This window comes from Anopheles gambiae, chromosome 3, assembly GCF_943734735.2.
Source record: "Anopheles gambiae chromosome 3, idAnoGambNW_F1_1, whole genome shotgun sequence".
NCBI classification, from domain to species: domain Eukaryota; kingdom Metazoa; phylum Arthropoda; class Insecta; order Diptera; family Culicidae; genus Anopheles; species Anopheles gambiae.
The window spans coordinates 50323530-50343492 of NC_064602.1; the positions used below are offsets into that span (position 1 = coordinate 50323530).

The following is a 19963-nucleotide window of genomic DNA, read 5'->3' on the forward strand; positions in this document are numbered from 1 at the left end:
CGGCCGAGGAATTATGCAAATAATATCGAACGCCACTTACGGAAAGAAGAAGATGAAATAAAATGATGATTCTAAAAGATGTATCGTATTTTTACACCCTAGAACGTAACGAACAAAAGACGCCAAAATGGGAAATGTTAATAGGAATATTTTTAAATTAACAGAAAATCTAACAGCGTTTTTTAGCAATCGTGTGTAATAATAAATTCCCTGGTCGCTGGTTAGCAGCTGCATATAGCATCCTAAGCAGCTACTTTTCACGTTGATTTGAATGACATTTATCCAAGGAAATTTCTGATTCGCGTGAATAGTACTAAAAAACATGAAATAAACGAAATAAAGAAATATTGATGAAATGAAGTATTTACTTTTTGTTGAAGCAAGATTTTAGATCGTGTAAGCTAGTAGTGGGAGCCAAAGGTAAAATCCTTTTACAAATGCGAAAAAAATCCAAAATAGCATAGAGCGAGACCACAGTGCATTTTGTCAACAAGCAGTTTGACACAAGTGTTTGACAGCAGCTTATTGCAACTGTGTGTGTGCAAAGTAGAAACGAAAGAAAACGTCCGAGTGCGCAAGATTTATGTACAAACTTCTTCGTTTTCATCTGAAACTTTGATAAAACTTGGCGCTGTGACTCGCAATAGGCAATTTTATGATTATTCTTCTGTGTCCATCGCGTGGAGAAAGTGAATAATAATTGGTACAGTGAAATACTCATCGTTGAGAACAACGTCGCCTACCGCAGTTGCACAGTTCTAAGCAAATCAGGCCACACTGTTGGATTGCACCCCCCTCCCCCCACAGTCAACCAGAAAGGAATCAGAATTGCTTGTTGAGGTGACGAGCCTGTTGTGATTTATTTTTCGCAGTGTTTCAATTGCTTGCATGTAGTGTGTTTTTTTTTAAAGGAAAAAGTGAAAATACTTGATGCCTGACGTCGAAGAGTCATTGTCATAAAAAAGGTCTCGTAAACAAAATGCAGTTGCCGAGAATGAAAATAAAAAAAGGTTGAGATGCGAATCTGTCCCTTTGAAGTGCAGTGTTCCTAGTCTTCTGGCTGTTTGTTGTTGATCCTGGTTAGTGTAGGAATTGGCTTCACCGCAAACGTTATCGTTTTGTATCGTACGCAATGAATTATTGCCCTATTATGTGGGCGTTTATACAACTGCAGTATGTGTAAAAAAAGATGCTGTGAAACGCAAATGTCCACTATTGGTTTCCGGCTCGGAATTGTGCAACTCGTGTTTATCATCAATTGTTTTGTTTGTGTTCTAGTTGAATGTGTCTTGTTACGTGATAACGGGCTGTGCGAAATTGAAACCTTCTTTTCCTTTCCAGATAATGAGGCATGAAAATCTCCTCTGTTCGATGAAGCAATAATCTACAGTTCGAAAGTATTGTTTGAGTGTTCACAATAGCAAATCACCAGTTAAGCGGCTGACCAAATTTGGTTCGAAATCAAAACACAGGAGATCTGCATCCACAGTGTGTGTACTGCCACCAAACTGCCACCGTACGTTTGTGTAAAAGCGTTTTGACTTGCTTGATGACAAAGTGATTCATTCATTATTGATTTGCGGGAATTTGTGGCAAGCAAATTGTTCATCGCACGCCAATTCATCATTTTCAAACATCCGACTCTTCCTTCTTGGAAGCGATTGAATTCGTTCCCGCAAAGGAAAAGCTAAATCGAAAGAATCGTTGTTCAGCGCACACAGGACTCTCGTGTAGAGCCACTCTACAAGTATTCGTCCTGGGTGCTGTCTACAGTTGGGATCTGAACATAGAACACACCGTTCCTCACTATTGTTCTCGTACTCGACAGTGTTCCTTTGAGCAGAGTTAATTCAAAGAAGTTAAACAATTAAAGTGGAAGGTAAGCAATAGGGAAATTGGGCAACAAGTTCAGTGTTTCAAATCATATGAAATGAAGTATATTTATTTTTAAAAAATCTAAGACTAAGCTGTTTAAGATTCCGTCTTAAATCATATCGGTTCAATCACTCATGAGTGTATGAAAAGGAATCACGGCGACGATGTTGTGTCGTTCTTATTTTCTCTTCTTTTCCTTAATTGATTCCATTATAATGCGTCAGAACTAGCTATTAAGATGATAAACATTTGCGAAATTGCGTCCGCTGTTCGTGTGTAGCCACTTGCTGTTTCGGCATTATGCAGGCGATGGGGTCTTACGGCGTTGAACAAGCAAAATCGATACACCGTGGCAGTAGAGTAACGTTTGTTGTCGTACCCATGATCCGGTTTCTTCATGTGGCTTGGTATCGTTCAGGCACCGATTGTCTACGATGGCGTCACCAAATGTCGTCAGTGGCTCGGATCTGCACGCAGCCGCTATTGGGCAGAGCATGGATAACAACCCCCGTGTGACCAGTTGTGTGGTGTGTGTTTTTATCGATTAGCCGTGTCGTACTCACAAAGCAGAGCAAAAATGTTAAGAGTAGGTAACGTTTTTACCTTTTCTTTATTGCTTGCTCTAATGTCTCGGGGGAGTCATTGACCGGTTACGCTAAAGTTGTGTTTTAGGTAGCCAATCATTATGTGTACAATCAAATGGAGGGCTGCCAGTTTTAAGGACTACTAAGCTCACCTTTCTTATGAGTTAACCTGTAAGCAACTAATTCCTTAACTAATTTCAAAAATAATATTTCCTTATTGAATTACATAAAAAAAAGTTAAATAAGCTTGCATTGTCAATCCAGCCTAGGAAGAGGTGGAAAAGCCTTTTATTATATGCGATAGATATAAGTAATTTGAGGGCTAGCAGACGAAACGAGCGGCGTAATGTAGACGGACATAACTAATTAACGACTTTAAATGCAATTGTTTACCGCAATTGGATTGTTTTCCGTTGTGTTTTGAAACAATATAGGAAAAATCTCTCTACTGCTCTTGAGAAAGGCGTGTCAACGCAATTGTGGCTGTATTAGTACGGCATTTGTTGTTGTTTTTTTTCTTTTGTCGCTTTCATTTCTCCTTACGACAGTAATGCGTTTAATGTTTTATTTATATCCGTTGCTTTTGTCTCGTTGCATACCCTGCAGCAGGGCAAGTTTGCGAAAAAAGCCTTTGGCTGAAACTGTAGCTAACACATACGATCAAATTTACCATTTCACTGTATCATATGAATGGTCGCAATGACTGAAGCTCGTATGTGTTCTATAATTTATAAAAAAAAACATATGCAATAGTGTTTATCTATTAGCTTTAAAAGGACCCAAACCTTCAGGCTTTGGAAAAGATGTAAAGAAAATTGTATATATTGTAGGATTGACTCTGTAGAAGCATTAAAACAACTGTCGATATTTTTATTAACTTTCGCTCTTTTATTTCATTCAAGAATCAAGCGTATTGCATAGATTGAATGCAAACACTTGTTTGGTTTGAAGTCGGATTCAAGTGTAGAGTGGTGCGTTGAAGGCAGACTAGTTACTGGCAATCGGTTTACTATCGTAGCGGAATTGTATGGCTGAACCATAAGTTGTTTAAAGGTTGCATCCCTCGAAATGGTATTAACAGCAATGACAACTGTAATTAGCCTGGATTTTTCAATTCACACGCATACTGATCGGGTTGAGCGCCACAATTTTTTGTCGCAAATGGTATTAGCTAAAATATGATGTCGTCAAATGGTGGTTCGCTGAGTCGATCCTTTTGTAGCTGGCATGTATTGGTGTGATATTGATTTGTGATTGAATTTTTATTACTGAATCAAAGACGGATTTTCCTAAGCAAGCGGAAGGACGTCGGACGTCGAAGCGCCAGTGTCTGTCGATTGAAACTGGTACCACAACTGGACGTGGCTTTGTGAGTGGGGGGTAATTCATGTAGGCAAACGTTCTACGCCGTGTAGGATCATTGAAGGGACAACGAAGTAACGAAGGAATGACAGCAATGTTAACCATGATAATGATAGCACCATTTCAGGTGCATCCATCAGATTTCATGCAGTCGTCTCTGTACGCCACGGTAACAGTGTAGTTTGATTGCAAAATGACTCATTCAGGGATTGTTAGGGACTTTACGCAGGTATGAGTAACATTGGGATTTCCCTTGCAACTGTAGATGATGGCCGCAATTCTACTGATTAATAAGTAACATTTATTTCATATAGTTGTACTATTTACAAATATTTAGATTTGTAAACTATATCCAACATTGGCCAGTACAAGAGTTATGTAAGATATTATGTGTCATCATGTGATTTCATACGGAATTGGCGTAGTAATGATGTAATAGAAATTAGATTAAAAGCTTTACTCGTACAAGCAAGCCAGAAGATTTTTAAAATATTTTTAAAATAATAAATAAACTGCATGCTAATCAACGTGAATTTTAAAACTCTTATCTTGACAGGTTTCATAATGCTCTTTGAAGATCTCACATAAGCTGTCGAACAAACTATCAACGAGATGCATGCATTTCGCGCCCGGCCAGGGGTGCTAGTGTCCCCATGAAGAGATTCGGCACAGTGACGGAATCGGCCTTCGATAAATGTTGTGTGGTAAAGTGAAGTGATTGATTAGAAACAGTAAAGAAAGCTTAATAAAGTAAGTGTTGCCTGCAGACGCTTAAAAAGGCAAGGTGAATTCTAGTCATTTGTTAACAATTCGTAAGTAATAGAAACATCCAAGTGACCACATGAACGGAATGTCGATGACATTGTACTGAAACGGGAAATAAAAAAATCATCATCATCATCTAGTAGAAAAATAATAATCTGTGACTGTAAACAGTTTATCAATTATTGAACAGTGTAAAAGTTTTTAAAAATTGATGTTACCATTTGGAGGAGAACTTAAAAGTCAGTCAGGCAGCAGAGGTGTGCTGGTGCGTTAGAAGAAAATCAAACGTTATCGTGGGCGCGTAGAGCCGTGCTTTATTATCATTTGAGCTGGAACAACATCGGACCGATACGGTATAGATAGACGACAGATAGGCAGATTGGCAGCAAGAGGCACACACCATTACTACGCATACGGACCTTGTAAGCGATCCACCTTAGACACTGGAAATGCAGTAGCTGTTATGAAGTGTGTCTATGCTGTTGATGAACGAATGTTTTGCTGCTCGAATGACACGTTTTAAAATTCACCAATCTGCGCCGGTGTGTTAGAAGAGTGCTTTGTGTGTGATTAAATGTGTTGAGCGAATACATACAATTTGTCGTACATAATCAGTGATTTCTCGGTTCGGCTGTTGTTGCAAAGAAAAACTCGACGGAAATACGTAAACTGGCCAGCACAATTGTAGCAGTTACTTAAGATTAACACTCCATCATGCCAGTGAATGCTATCGGAGCGGAACAGCTGAGTGGAATCGAGGAAGAGTCTGACATCTACGAAGCCTTTGCGCCCCATGTCGATACGTCCAACATTTCGGTGCTAACGGATACACCGCCCGGTAAGTAGGCTTAAAGTTATATCAGCGAATAGAAAATTGTATTTTACTTCCCGAATCTCATGGAATTCAGTCGGTGATGTCAGGAGGTGTCGTTAGTCCATTATTCTAGCAACAGTTGTTTGTCGTATACACCGTAACCGATCACGTAACTAGCTATTTGTTTATGGTTCTCATATGGAAGCAGTATTCGATGAATCAAAATATGAGGAATGTTATAACAAGTTAAAATAGTATGTTCCATAAAACAGATCTCATTTGATTAGTGATCGGTAATCAGAATCCGGTGTCAAGTGTCGAGTTGACCGAAGCTTTTCAAAGTTTAGAGCATGTGTGTTGCAAGATGTTTCTAATAGATGGCTCTGGAGAAGCGGAAAGATCGATGACTGCAAACAAATCATCGGTGACAATGGCACGGTGTTTATGAATTTGTTAGTGAATTTATTCACTCATTCACTAATCACTAATTCACTAAAGATTAGTGAATTTATTCACTAATCTTGCAACAGAATAGAATCCGGCACAGCAAATGAAAGATGTCGTGCTTTTCAGTTTGTATACGCGACACTAGTGAGAATGAGACAGGGCATTTAAATACTTAAGCAAGATCTATTGGGTGTGTTGTTGATGGTATCAGCTGATTATAGCCACGTGACTGACACACATGCTCGTGGGCGTAGAAATGTAGTATTGGTGAGCGCAACTCTCAGCCGCAGCTATATTGCGCTTGAGCATTCATCACAGTGTTGTTTTGTGTAACGATACGTTGCCGATACGGCGCCTATGGTGGTGTTCCGTTGCCACACATACTGCTGAAGGCATAAGAGTTAAAAAAACACAGCGTAGATTTGATGCTTGAAAGCCGGTAAACATGTATTACGACCAGACATTGGAGCAGATAAATGGAAGAGACGTTGTATTAGTAGGCGAAAGTCAAAGGTCTGGGTGCGTGATAAGGGTGTGCGATACGTAAAAATGGGTACGATAACTCAATTAGAGTAGTAAAAACACACACTCACACACACTCACTCACAAACAAGAAACAGGGCAATTCATAGGCAACTTCCCGAGGCATAGACGCCGCTGCGAATGTGTAGAGCAAATCTAAGATGATGAGCGAAGTTATTAGAACCGATATAAAGCTGTGACCGCAAAGCTTCAGCCAATCCAGTGTATTATGGTTATGATTGAATTTTATTACGCAACACGGTAAGCTATTTTCATTCATACGCCAGCGGTTGTTTGATACTTGCTTTGCATTTATTTTTAACAAGAATCTAACAATTATTACAGTCTGTTTTTCAATGAGATGTTTTCCGGACCAAAAGTGTTTCTAAAGTGAACGGCATTATTCAACAGCCGCACTAGGAGCTTTGAACGAACCAGCTGTCACAAATAATGACAGCTGTTGAAAATCATCTTGCAAGTTTTGAATAATGCTGTTCTCATTCAAAACTGAGCCAAAGCTTGACTGCTGTTTTTAAACTGAGAAAACAGCGTATCTAAAAATTTAGTTTTGAGTACAAAATGAAGAGCAATTTAAAAACAGTATTATAATTTAGATAGAAAATATTTTTGCGGCAAAGATATTTCGTTTTGATACATATTTTTTGCAGTAAATACATATTTAGTACCTTATCTGTGACACTTTTACCACATATTGAGTAATTGATATAAACACATTCCGCATGTTACAAATTTTCCGCACATAATGTGGTATAATTACGTTGCGTTGATTAGTGAAGAAACTATACATTCGTAAATATAGATTTGAAAGATTATTGCAAAGCACTATGTTCTGTATCTGAATCAATAGGTATTTGCTCGATACCTTATCCAAAGTTTATACATCGTAATTTCTACATTATATAGCTGTAAAGTCAGTAAAAGTTTATTCATATTTTTAGCAAATCTTTTTAGCATAACAAAATACATGAATATAGCATAGCCAATAGGGTGACTGGGTGGGTATAGCCGCACCTACACGCTCCTACAATGCCGGACAGGATCGATTTCCATCCGAATAGGCGCAATAGCCGCATGGTTGTTATCATGAAATATATGCTCCAAAAGAAGAGTAGTATAGTAAATAGTACAATTGGTGTACTTATTAGAATAGAAGTACTTACTTCGAATTAGAAGATCAATGTGTAAGAGACATGTACACCCTCTTCCGCTCTCCCTCCACCCCCTTCCCAACGTATTTGTATGCTTTTATAAGGTACACAAAGTAAATACTTTTTAAAAAAAGGAGCTAGTTAGAAAGGAAGTAAGTGTAGATGTCTCAGCAAAAATCTGCGATAGTAGCAAAACAAACTGTTTGCACAAGATAAGTATAGCTAGCGCTTGATTTAGTACATGAGAGTCGGCATATTTGAGGTAAGTTAATTGCCATCTTGGTTTGATACAGTACACAAAGATAGTCAAAGAACAAGAAGCCATTCGTAAGCTTTACAGCATATGCATATACGCACCAAGCTTTAGAGGCTGTCTAGTGTTAGTAGAAGAATGTCAGACAGACGGTACAACGATCCGGTACAAGTGAGAGTGCTGTTCGTTAGTGATCGATGATCTTTCGACGTTGTACTATCCGGACCGTGTGTGTTTACATGTTTGAGCTGAAAAGGGACAGTGTACGTACAGCTAAATGTACAGTGTCACAGCTAGACGAAGTCTCAGTCTGTTCTGATTCTAAATACACTAAAAAGCATAAAAAGTGGGGTATATGGGTCGTTTCGTTTGAATAAAAAGCTGCAATGCAGCAAATAAAACATAGCGAATAGAATCCCAACGTACCGTGAAGTATGTAATGATAGTGTAGCGTTAGAAAACAGAACAATTTTCATGTAATATTACAGTTCTGCTAAGCTAATGCATAGTGTTTTAGTTCCCTTGAACGGTTGTGTATTTTTGAGGTGGCGCTTTTGTTCAAAACCGATTGAATCAGGTTATTTATAGCACTGATTCGTATGTTCGATCGTTCTGCATATCCTACGATCTTCCGCACTCGGTCGCCTTGTTTCTTTTTTATTATCACTTAGAGTTTGTTTTTAGCGTAGTTGATGCCGTTAGTGGTCGCAATAGTAGTAGTGGTGATGAAAAAGATCATCTCGCTCGTTTATTTCTGTATTTGCATCGATGCTACTAAGAACAGTTCTTACACATTTGGCTCAAGCCGCGCGTAGTCACGAATGAATTACAGTAGTGTTTGTGAGGTGCGAAGAAGTGGTTAGCATGTTTTGGCCGATCGTGAACGTAAAGAAATTGATGAGCGTGTACTGTTTTAATTAAAATGTTTTATTTTGAACCATGAGTAATTCAAGCGCCCAACCGCTATTGATGCAAAATTGATCGGTCGATTGAAGACGAATACTGAGTTCAATCACGGTACAACTGAATGGTCTCTCATAGTACGCCATTAACTTGTTAGCCCTGCAAGTTTGTTAGGTTATTAATAAAATTTTGAAAGGTAGAATAAAGAAAAATCAAGTACAATTGATCGTGCCAAAATGGATGGATTCCTTACTAAACAAATTTCTTTCAGTTCATAACAACTCGTCAGCTTAAGCATTCTGTATCCATAGGAATGATAGATGGACATGGTTATGCTTGTTTGTTAAATTTATCAGATTACATTTGAGTCATCAATGAACGCGCTATGGTAAGCGCCACACGTTTGATGATGATCGATAGAGAGGTGTCACGTTTTTGTTTTTCTTGTTAAGTAGTTGCAAAAGCATGTTAGAACATGTGACTAATGATGTTCGTGCTGCGAACGAAAAATTAAATGTAGATAGTCCTTTACTTATGTGTACGATTACACGTTAAACTAGTTAGAAGTTGGACAAGTTGGAATCATTTGTACGATTCGAATGTAAAATAGAATGGTGAGTGAATGATGATGTAACATCATGCCATTCAATAATAATTTGAATTGAAACATAAATTATACCAAATAAATACAATCGAAGAAAAGTGGGTAAATAGAAGAATATCACGTATGTAAATGTATGTTACACTTATGCAACTGTTTTGAAAAATGTACGGCTACAATCGTGTGCCCAGATTAGTAAATTTTGAATATTTGAATTTTCATGACCTCGGAAAGCGCAGAGAAGAATAATAGCGGTTTTTTTTTAAATTGTTTTGACACATTTTGATTGACAGGATTTTTGATAATCCATGAGCCTATACTCTAGACTTTAACCTTGGTAGTGATGGTATACCACTTAATGCTAATAAAAGTGTTCTTATTGGAATTGTCTTTTGATTTGGAGATGATAAATTTTGAATCAGCGGTTTTGAATATTAACATAAGAATGATGCAAAAAATACCCCTGAAATAATGAGACCTTTTTTATTGTAGATTATACGTCAACATATTTGCTAACCTCATAAAAAATACAAAATTTTAAAGCTATGTGACCGAGCTATGTTTCATGTGACCGAGTCGGACTATAGTTAGTCCTAATTATAGTGCAATTCGCTTATTATAATGCCATTATTACATGGGTGAACTGCACGAAAAAATGGATGACTAAAACACCAGATGTAGGTGTTTAAAATGAACATCTTTATCAGTTGAGTATGTGATTGGCCTTAATCATGAAATCATAATGACATATGATCGTTGCGTTTTGTTTTTTGAAATTTAGTAGAAAAAAGGACGGAAAGATGGCTCGGAGTCGGTGGGTGCTTATAAAATAGACTGTAAATGTGTGTGACTATGTCAACGCCACATTCGAATCTGTTGAGTGCACAAATCTCACTACTATTAACACAAGCTTGAAAGCGTGAACAGAAAGAAGCGCGTCGTTCACTGTTGTACCGCTCACGACCATCAATAGACCTTATCAATCAGAACACAAGCAGCTATACCGACATATACAGTATGTAAACATTAGAAACAGTCAACACCAACACTGTTTGGATTCGATCGTTTCCAAACGACGTACGGGATCTTTGGTTCGGTCTAACAGTCTATTCGTGCCGGGCAATCGAATTGCTACAGTGAGAAAACGATTGACAGTACGCGCAGATCGTTTATTACGTCGGAAGAATTGTGATTTTCAACGCTAAAACAGATGTGGTGATTCGTTAACAATTGAAGCAAAAATGCAAATTGCATAAATGTGGTGTGCTGTTATTGCAAAACTGATCAATGCGTAAATTATTCCGCTTGTGCTATATTTATTGTGTAGCTTAAGTTTGTAAATGAACAAACCGTAATACACTGTGGTTATCCGCATTACTTGAAATTTGCCACCCAAAACCAAAAACAATATACAATTGAAAAGATTGAAGTTTGAAGCGCAAACCTTTTAGTGAAGTGGTAATTCCATCGTGAAGTGGGAAAGTCATGCTGTATGTGTCCCCCAATAGTGCGAGTTAGTTTTCCAATGTGAAGTGTCATGCTTTTGCTCTTAGACATCACCGCTAATCCGTGCGCAATAAATTCATCGGTAACATTGCGTTACTACTCAACTCAATCGGTTATGTGACCATCAGATGGTAATAATGTATTGAATTATGTATGCGGTGCTTCGTTAGTACGCACATATGTATGTAGCATTCTACAGACTTTCCAATTACTGAATCTGCAATAAAAATAGGCAGTTGAAAGGACACAGAATGGTTGCAAAAACGCCGGAAGGCATATCTTTGGAAAATCTTAGCAAACGAGCATCGGTTTATATTGATCCTGATTGTGATTTGTACCTAGAGCTGCAATATTTGCAATCTTCAAGGCTTACAAAATGTGCCTGTTTCGACATCCACCTATTGACATCGAAAGGTAGGATACTGTGTAATAGCCATTACAGTACTGTGAATAGTGTGTACATTACTAAATTCGTATAAACGTGATGAGTCAGGCATGTGTAGCGTATTCAAGGATCAAATTCAAACGAACAAGTAAATAAAGTGTGAATGTTTTTTTTTTTATATTGACCAGTATAGCTGATACAAGTTCGTTAGTGATTATATAATGTGGCGTTGAATTAGCGAGGTGCATACATATTAGATTAGATGACTGAGACGAGCATATTTAGTATGAATCCTTGCGTTGTGTATTACGTATCTACGTATTATTTACGTATCTTTTAGTTGAAATAGCTTTGTTGAATTGCTATATGAAATTCAGACTCTAATAATTGTTTTCCGATTAGTCAAATACACGAATAACAAATACAAACACAACGATCTATTGTGTTTTTATTCAATCGAACATGGATGGCAGAATAATGTTCAAGATGGTTACAAATTGGAATTGTTTAGTATAGTTAATAAATATCACTAGTAATTTTGTACGCAAAACAACTGACCAGAAAGCTGTGTGTATGATGGAAAGTGTAATGCTAATGTTTGATACCGTGTGCAACCATGCAAATAATACTTCCCAATTAAAACATATTTTAAATCACTTTTAAAGGTATCACTACTAATTATCTCTTTTGCTCAATTGTAGGAAAAAAGCCAAACTTGAAATCGTTTCAAGACGTGCAATCACTCATTCAACAAGGAAAAAAACGAGAAGCAAAGATAGTGTTAAGAGAAAACTCATGGCCCACCAATTCACCGATTCGTTCACAACTATGGCCAGCTTTATGCGCCCAACATCACGTTGGAAAAACGATGCTGGACGGATTCTATTGGGATATGGTGAATCAGGTACGTAAGAACATTGCATCGTAAACTTGTGTTGGATGCGACAACCAATAGAGAAGAAGTGCATTTCCTTATCTTAAACTAATAAACAAATGCTTTGTTTGATAGGTTTTCGGTACGACAGAATTGCCCGAGAAACCTATAATGCTGCCACCGTTCGTCGATTCAACACATTGTCTGCCCTATCATTTGACACGGAAAGGTCGAGCGGTGGCTGATCGAGTAGTAAGTGTGCTCGGTTACGCCTGTCCAGACATTACGTACAGCCCTACGCTCTACCCTATTACTTCCATTTTGTTACACTTTATGTCTGGTAAGTACACGGCAAAAGAAACGAATTATAGAGATTATGCTGTAATGACTATTGTACAGTAGATATAATAATGTAAATTATCCGCTACATCCAGCTGATCAAAACTTGTTATTTATCTTAACTTGTTAACTTATTATCCAGCTGGTAGAATAATGAATCCGATACACTGTTTGAAATATTGGCTGGTATTATTGAATCCGTTCGTAGCGGCGGCGTACGTCCCGACACTCATTTTCCTAACGTACTAGATGGTTGCTACAGTTATTCACCGCGGCGTTGTAGGACAAGGGCTCAAGAAATGTGTTGCCATCTCTAGAATTTCATGTGAGCGCCGTACGTTCCCGCTACGAACGGATTCAATAATACCAGCCATTGGTAATAATTAGCGGTAGAAAATGAATTAATTATATGTTTTTGTTTTGTGCAGAAGTTAGACAAATTTTAAAATTTGGCTTATTTAGCTCACGTGGTATATTTAAAAAAAAAGTTTATTATAAAAGATGTCCAATGACGTATAGCACATGCAAATATGATCAGCACATGTAAATGTGGCCGTCGTGAGTATCCAATTATCTCATGGCACGAATGACAATATGCCAAAATGATTGGTACATAACTACCAATCATTTTGTTTGACACAAGTGTACATCTTATGAATATTCAGAAGGGAATGAACGGGTTTTGTGGAGATTCCTCTCCCTTCCGCACGAAATGTGAAACTGTAACCGATATCATATGGTTCAAAGGATTGTCATTTTAATGGGTGTTAACTTTCCTATTATTACAATATTATTACAATGTTTGTTTACTAGCTTGATTCAATTTTACTGTTTCACTAGCATGTCTCTATGTATTTAACCTTGGGTGTTGCAAATGAATGAGATAAAAATCAAATATTTTGAGGCACGTTGATTTTATTTCATTGAATGTAATAGATTTGTCCGATTATTTTGATACTCTTGCTTCCTTGTCGATAAGAAACCTTGATTTTCGATAACTCAGATTTATTTTATTGCATGTTAAAATGTATGTTGGTGTTTCATGCTTACCTCTCTCGCCATTTGAGATAAAGACGCAATTAATCGTACAATATTGTACTATCGGGATATATTGTACGAGTTATTATCATACCGTTTGAATTGTTCGAACAATTGATAAAGCAAAGTGATTTTTAAACTTTATTACAAAGTACGAGTAGCGGTTCACTCTGTTCAAAACTGTTGGCTATGTTAACGTCGATTTTTAGTAATATATACATATCTCCTCGTCGGTCTCGTAGTACAGTCGTCAACTCGTACGACGTAACAACATGCCCGTCATGGGTTCAATCCCCAAATAGACCGCGCCGCCATACGTAGGACTTGACTATCCTGCTATGGGGGGGAATCAATCAGTCACTGAAAGCCAAGCCCACAAGTGGGTACAGGCAGGCCTTGACCGACATAGGAGAAACGAATACTAGGCTAAGATAATATCATAATATTATATCAAAACCATGAAGATAGCGAATGGCTTCAGTAGTCGATACACTTTCATTTATTTTATAAAGTGGGCAGTCTCGATAAATAAATTAAAATGTAATGCAATCGTTAAAATGTCGATACCTAATAATGTGTTTTTCTGTATTATTGTTTATTTTAGAGGAAGAATGCTACCACTGTATGGCCAGCCTTGTCGCCCCGAAGGAGAAAGTTTTTATTACTCAAACAAAGTTACTTTATGAGGTCACGTGGAAGACTGTGATGCAAATTGCCAAAAAACATGCGGTTAGCACTACTATTTTAGTTTCAGTAGTTCTCAAAAAATCATAATGTTTTTTTTAATTAATACAGAAATCTGCTGTTAATTACCTATCGACAATGTGCAACGGACAAAAGCCTGAATCGATCTTCATGGATTGGTGCTGGTGGATATTAGGTGGATTACCTTTCCCGCATCTTGTACGAGTAATGGATTGCTTTTTCCACGAGGGAATTAAGGTTTTCTATCGCGTATCGTTGGCTATATTGATACTTTTTCACAAACACGTTACCAGCAGTAATTCCGAGTGGGACACAGATGCGATAAAAAATGACATCGATAATGCCCTTCCAAAGTTCTGTAAAAATATACCAGTCTCACCGGCAAAGCTGCTCCGGACAGCTTTTAGTATTAGAGCTCTTAGGTGAGACGAATCGATTTGATGTTTTGAAATGTTTGCACTAAATAACTGTTTAAATGTTTGTTTTCAGTTCTACGTACATATCTAGAGTTTTTTTGAAGACTGAAATGTTACTAAAGAGTAAGTCAGTACTAAGTGGGCCGAAGCAAATGGTAAGATCACGTTCTAGCGATAATTTACCAACGAGTCAATCCCAGATCAACGTACAAATGATGTCTCACACCTTAACGATTCGGGAGGTAAGTGTAATGTGCTGCATAAAAAGAAGAAGTACAGTAATAAAAAAATGCGTTTCTCTTTAAAATAACTAGACGATAGAAAAGCCCTTGATGCAAATTAGTACTTAAACGTATCATAAATTTGGAATTATTCCGTTGAATTAGAATGTAATGAATTGGCAAATTTAACAAAAATCCCTTGGTAACTATCAACCATGAATGATGATTATATATAACTAACAAACGTAACGGTTTTAACGTAACGGCGTGAATAATTTCACTTTCCTCTAATTTAGGTGTACTATGCACTGTAAACATTGAAATATACCTTTTTCTTTGTTTCCAATCTTTTTACCTGCCGATATACTTTTGGGATGGGACAATATGCGTTAAACGTTTGTGTCTCGTATCAACTTTGACTTGGCAATAATCGAAAAGCACAGAAATATCGAGAAGGTTTAGATACCTGCCGTGCAATGGTATGGAAATGATTTTTTAAAAATATTGTTGTTTATGTCTGGCTGACTGTTGTACAATATATGGATGGATGCAATATTTCATCTTGTTTCGTTGTCGTCCTAAAAAGTAATACCCATTTTTAACATATTGCGGCTAGCAAAATTGTTCATAATATCGATACTTATTCTAACTGATCATTTCCATTTATTTAATCAACATTGAACTAAATCCAGGGCATTATTGTTTGTCTAAAGATCTTTCTACTTATAACAACATATTAGAGTCGTGTGTTTCGGTAATGATTGTCAAACAAATTTATTATGTTTACAACATTAATATAAAAGGATCATTTATAGAAAACAAAATCTAAAGCACATTATTCCATACTTCTCTTTTCCATCATATGATTGAAGCAAAGTGTATTTATTTTTATTCACGCTGCATTTTGGATACAATGGAAACATCAATTTCTACAAATCTGGGAACGTGCATCGATACTTATTCTAACCCACAAAATGTTATTAACATAACATCCATTGTGTACGGGCATCAATTGACAACACATTTAAATCTATTTGATTTAAAAAATAACATATATGCGGGGCATTTTTTAAAAAGGGGGCTCATTCTCCTGACGTACGAGTCTTGTCCATGGGTGTTTTTCCAATTCAAGCAATAAAGAGTAAAATATGTGATCAGGACACAGTAAGTTGAAGACGTATTGTCTAAGTGTGCCCTAATAAGATACAGTTTGTGTAGATTTTATTTTTTAACTTATCGTAGATATGTGGAAATTATTGCAACATAGTTATAATTTGAGCATCTTACATGCTTTTTAAGTTTATTTGGCTTTTATTAAAATTTAGCTCTAATTTATGTTATGAAAGGGCCAAAGATTGTTAGCTTTTTAGTAACTGTCTGTGAATAGTATGGACATAATTCAAAAACATAATTTTGTGAACAGCGTTTTGATACTTTTATTGTTTCACTAAGATGTTGTTAACGCTAGTTTTTTTATTGACAAGCATTGCACACTTTTTATATCATCTTAAGACGTTGGGATCCTTTCTCGATCCACTGCAGTGTGATGTAACAGAACAAAAGTCATGGCATGACAGTAATCGCGGCATAAAAATTGGAGAAAGGAATTCATCATCTAAAGATATTTGTTATAGATTCAAACAATTTGTTTCCACTATGAACTGCATGTTTGGTATTTACATTCGTCTCATGTTTGTGTATACCTGATATGTTCGATGTATAATTTAATGTTGGACTGCTCTAACGATTAAAATGATTCATAATGCGTTAAATGAAAACATATCCAAATCGAAACCTAATGTGAATGATATTTTCAACAGCTGTTTACGCTCTGGTCTTGGCTACCAGTAAGAATCACAATGTATCAACCCATTCTACTGTATACAACAGAAGAACATGGATGCTCTTTGACAACGTTTTACGTTAGAGTAGAACAACATGAACCAACACTGTTAATGATTAAAACGTGTAATAACGAAGTAAGTGTTTGAATGGTGGCGCGAATGAATGTTGATAACTTTAAACACATTGCTACTTCTCTCGTATCCAGGTGTTTGGTGCTTACTGTTCGTCCCGATGGTTTGAACGCAATTTAAAAGACGATCGTGGACAGCGTCAAGCTTACTTTGGCACGGGAGAAACGTTTCTGTTTTCACTTTATCCCGAACGTGCCAAATATCCGTGGGTCGGAATAGAGGGTGATACGGGCTTGGGCCATGCATCTGAGCTATTTATGGCTGCTGACTCCAAGATGATTACTATCGGCGGCGGGTAAGTGTTTTGAGGAGACGAATAAATTGAGTAAATCATAACTATTATGTATTTTACAGAGAGGGGCAAGCTATCTGGATGGATGAAAATATTCGTTTCGGCAAAACCGACCGGTGCCAAACATTTAATAACCCACCGCTTTGTGCTTCTGGCGATTTTGAGATACGTGTTTTGGAGGTGTACGGTTTTGTAGGAGCGTGAATAACCTGCTGAATTATGTATCGGTAAAGCTTGCGTTTCATTCACATTGAACACATCCGTATTAATGTTTAGCCTATGTTGAAGCTGAAACCAAAACAAAACTCGATATGCTGGTAGATCTCGTTGATTTCATCATTGTGTTCTTTGACTCTCATGAAATGAGAGCAAAAACTAGAAGTAAACTTTTGACAAAAATGAAAATTTCAGCAAATTCATCAAGCCTCAGCCATTCAAGAAAAGAACGCATTGTTGTATGTATAATTTTGCCATGTTCATTAAATACTCTGAATATTTGCAAATCGTGCGGATTGCATAAGATCACTACAAGTGATTATATATATATCACGTATTTCAGCCCAATCGTAAAGCTTATTTGGACAAAAGCAATTTCGAACAAATATATGCATTATACATGATAAATGTTTGTTTAAATTGTCTTTGTGGTTTAATCGGACTGTAGAAGAATTCCACGAAGGAAATTATTTTAAGCTTTAGGTAGTATTGCACTAAATATAGTTTACAAAATTTGTTATGCATATTCGATTTAATTATATTGTGCAGGGATTATCGGTGATTGTTTTTTTTATGTTTGTTTTATTTTCCGATGATTTACGGAAACTGATTATGTTGTTTATTTTCTTCAAATGTGGTTAAAATGTTTATTTTAATGGATTTATGACATTAGCGCAAGCAAAGTTATACCAACAAAGCATTTCATGATACAACGAAAAAACATTTTAACATATCTTTGTATTACAACATCACAAAATTGTTCAAGGATGTATATTTTCTATTGTAATGTGTCTCTATTTGTGGTTTGTTTCGCATACTCCTGGAATGTCATCAAAATACAACAATCGTTACATGGTTTTCAAAGGGTTATAATTGTACTGAACTGTATTGAACTATAACTTCTTGTAAGTTACTAATTACAGTTGTAATCCATATTTACAGTTTTTACGCGATTTATATGGTTTTTGTTGTGATTCAAACACATGAGTCAGATTGACGTGGCATAAGTAGTGTTTAGCTCTGTGAAACTAAGATGTGCTTATTCCTTTTTCGTTGTCGGAAACTAAGTACTCGTCGCATAGTGTGTGCTGATTTGACAGTATCTCTCATCTCTCAATGAAGCGAGCATGGAACCAAGTTGAATGTTTTGCTTGGTAAAAAGAAGGAATTACATTCCAAGAGAAAGGATTTACATGCCTGGCTAATATTGGTCTATGTCTTCATATGTCCTGCTGATCAATTGTGTGTTGATATTTTTTTCTTGCATTATGTTTTTTATAAATTTTGGCACGTTTCGGAAATGTAAAATTTTTAATTCCTTTGACGAGTATATTTGATCCTTCAATAAAATAAATGTTGCGGGACTATAATATCGATACATCGAATGATAATGAATTGTGTTGTTGTAGCGACATGGATACAAAATCCATGCACGAACGAAAACTTCTGAACATAGTTTCTAACTGCTTGTTTTTATATTATTCACAAAATAAGAAATGTAGGAAAGTAGTAGAGAATGTAGGACGAATTAATTTATTATACTTTAAAACTGTATAAACGTTGCGTTAATTTAAGATGTGTGATCAAAACTGATAAAAGAATATAAATAATATATGACAAACGAACAAACATAAGAAATAAAAAAAAGAACAATGAATTAGAGATATACAGATAAACGCCAAAACTACAAAGTAACCGGAATATTGTAAGTTAGAGAGATCAATATAGCGGGCCATCTACCAGTGCGTTCAATGAAAAAAATATTGCGATTTCATACACATTAAAATGCATATACTAAAACATCGCTAAAAGAATAGAAATGTCAATGAAATCAAACGTAGCTGAAAGCTTAATGTCTAGCATTATAAGTACACATAAATGCGTGTTTTTGCCTAACTTCTCATCTATTTTATGTGATTCAAAATGTATTGTTATTCAATGTTCATGCTTCGATAGTTGTGTGTTTAGCGTCTGCAGAGATACAACAGATAAACTAAGATAAGTAAATGGGTGCGTATGCATATTCTTATTTGTTACATTGTTTCATTCATGCTTAGAATATTGATGCTGACCGCTTACAAAAAAAAAAACTACTGCAACCAATAGATTGCAACAACATTTTTTACACGATAAATATCGGTTCAGTTAAAACTTTGAAATCCACTATTTGCAAAAGTTACTAAGCAAGCAAAATGAAAATATATATATACTAGAAATGACGATAAGAACATGTTATTCAATATCGACGAGAATGGATTTATAATAATGTGTGGAATGCATAATTTATTTGGTTTCAGCTATATATTCAGAGAACAGTTATCGCATCTATGCAATCAATGTATAAGACTTATTTGGACGTGCTAACAGTAGTAGTAAAACAAAAAGCATTGTGATGATACTACTATGGATTTTGTTTGTAAACGTATTCGACTCTAATTTTCAGATTGTAATTATTTTAAATGTTTTATAATTTGTGTATTGTTATGAATATTGGAAAGTGTTATTTATATCCAAACGCTAGCTTAACGAATGCAAAAACAGTAATGAGTTAGGAAAACAACTTACGTACGCTGTAAAACATAATTAAAATTGCGTTTTATTTTCAATAACAAGTCCAGGTAGTTCCCGAAATACGCGCGGTACCTCTTATAGGAGGATTCGCAGATACGCAGCATTCTAATCTTGCCTACTAATTTACTG

At 36.3% G+C, this 19963-nt stretch overlaps 1 protein-coding gene across 24 annotated transcripts; it reads left to right on the forward strand.

The window, feature by feature from the left end:
- Window positions 1-480: 480 nt before the first annotated feature.
- On the forward strand, window positions 481-19846 carry LOC1279658 (GTPase-activating protein skywalker). 24 transcript variants are annotated; one of them, XM_061655034.1, is made up of 12 exons: window positions 481-703; window positions 1342-1879; window positions 4378-5424; window positions 11888-12090; window positions 12196-12400; window positions 14042-14166; window positions 14233-14564; window positions 14632-14800; window positions 15223-15258; window positions 16600-16758; window positions 16830-17050; window positions 17110-19846. In XM_061655034.1, the coding sequence occupies exons 3-12, from the start codon at window positions 5301-5303 to the stop codon at window positions 17249-17251; spliced, it is 1716 nt and encodes a 571-aa protein (XP_061511018.1). In that variant the 5' UTR covers window positions 481-703; window positions 1342-1879; window positions 4378-5300; the 3' UTR covers window positions 17252-19846. The 24 variants fall into 24 exon arrangements, with proteins under 24 accessions (XP_061511018.1, XP_061511012.1, XP_061511020.1 ...); XM_061655028.1 differs by lacking the exon at window positions 15223-15258 and adding an exon at window positions 15857-15943; XM_061655024.1 differs by lacking the exon at window positions 15223-15258 and adding an exon at window positions 15857-15943 and having other exon boundaries at window positions 528-1173.
- Window positions 19847-19963: the final 117 nt, after the last annotated feature.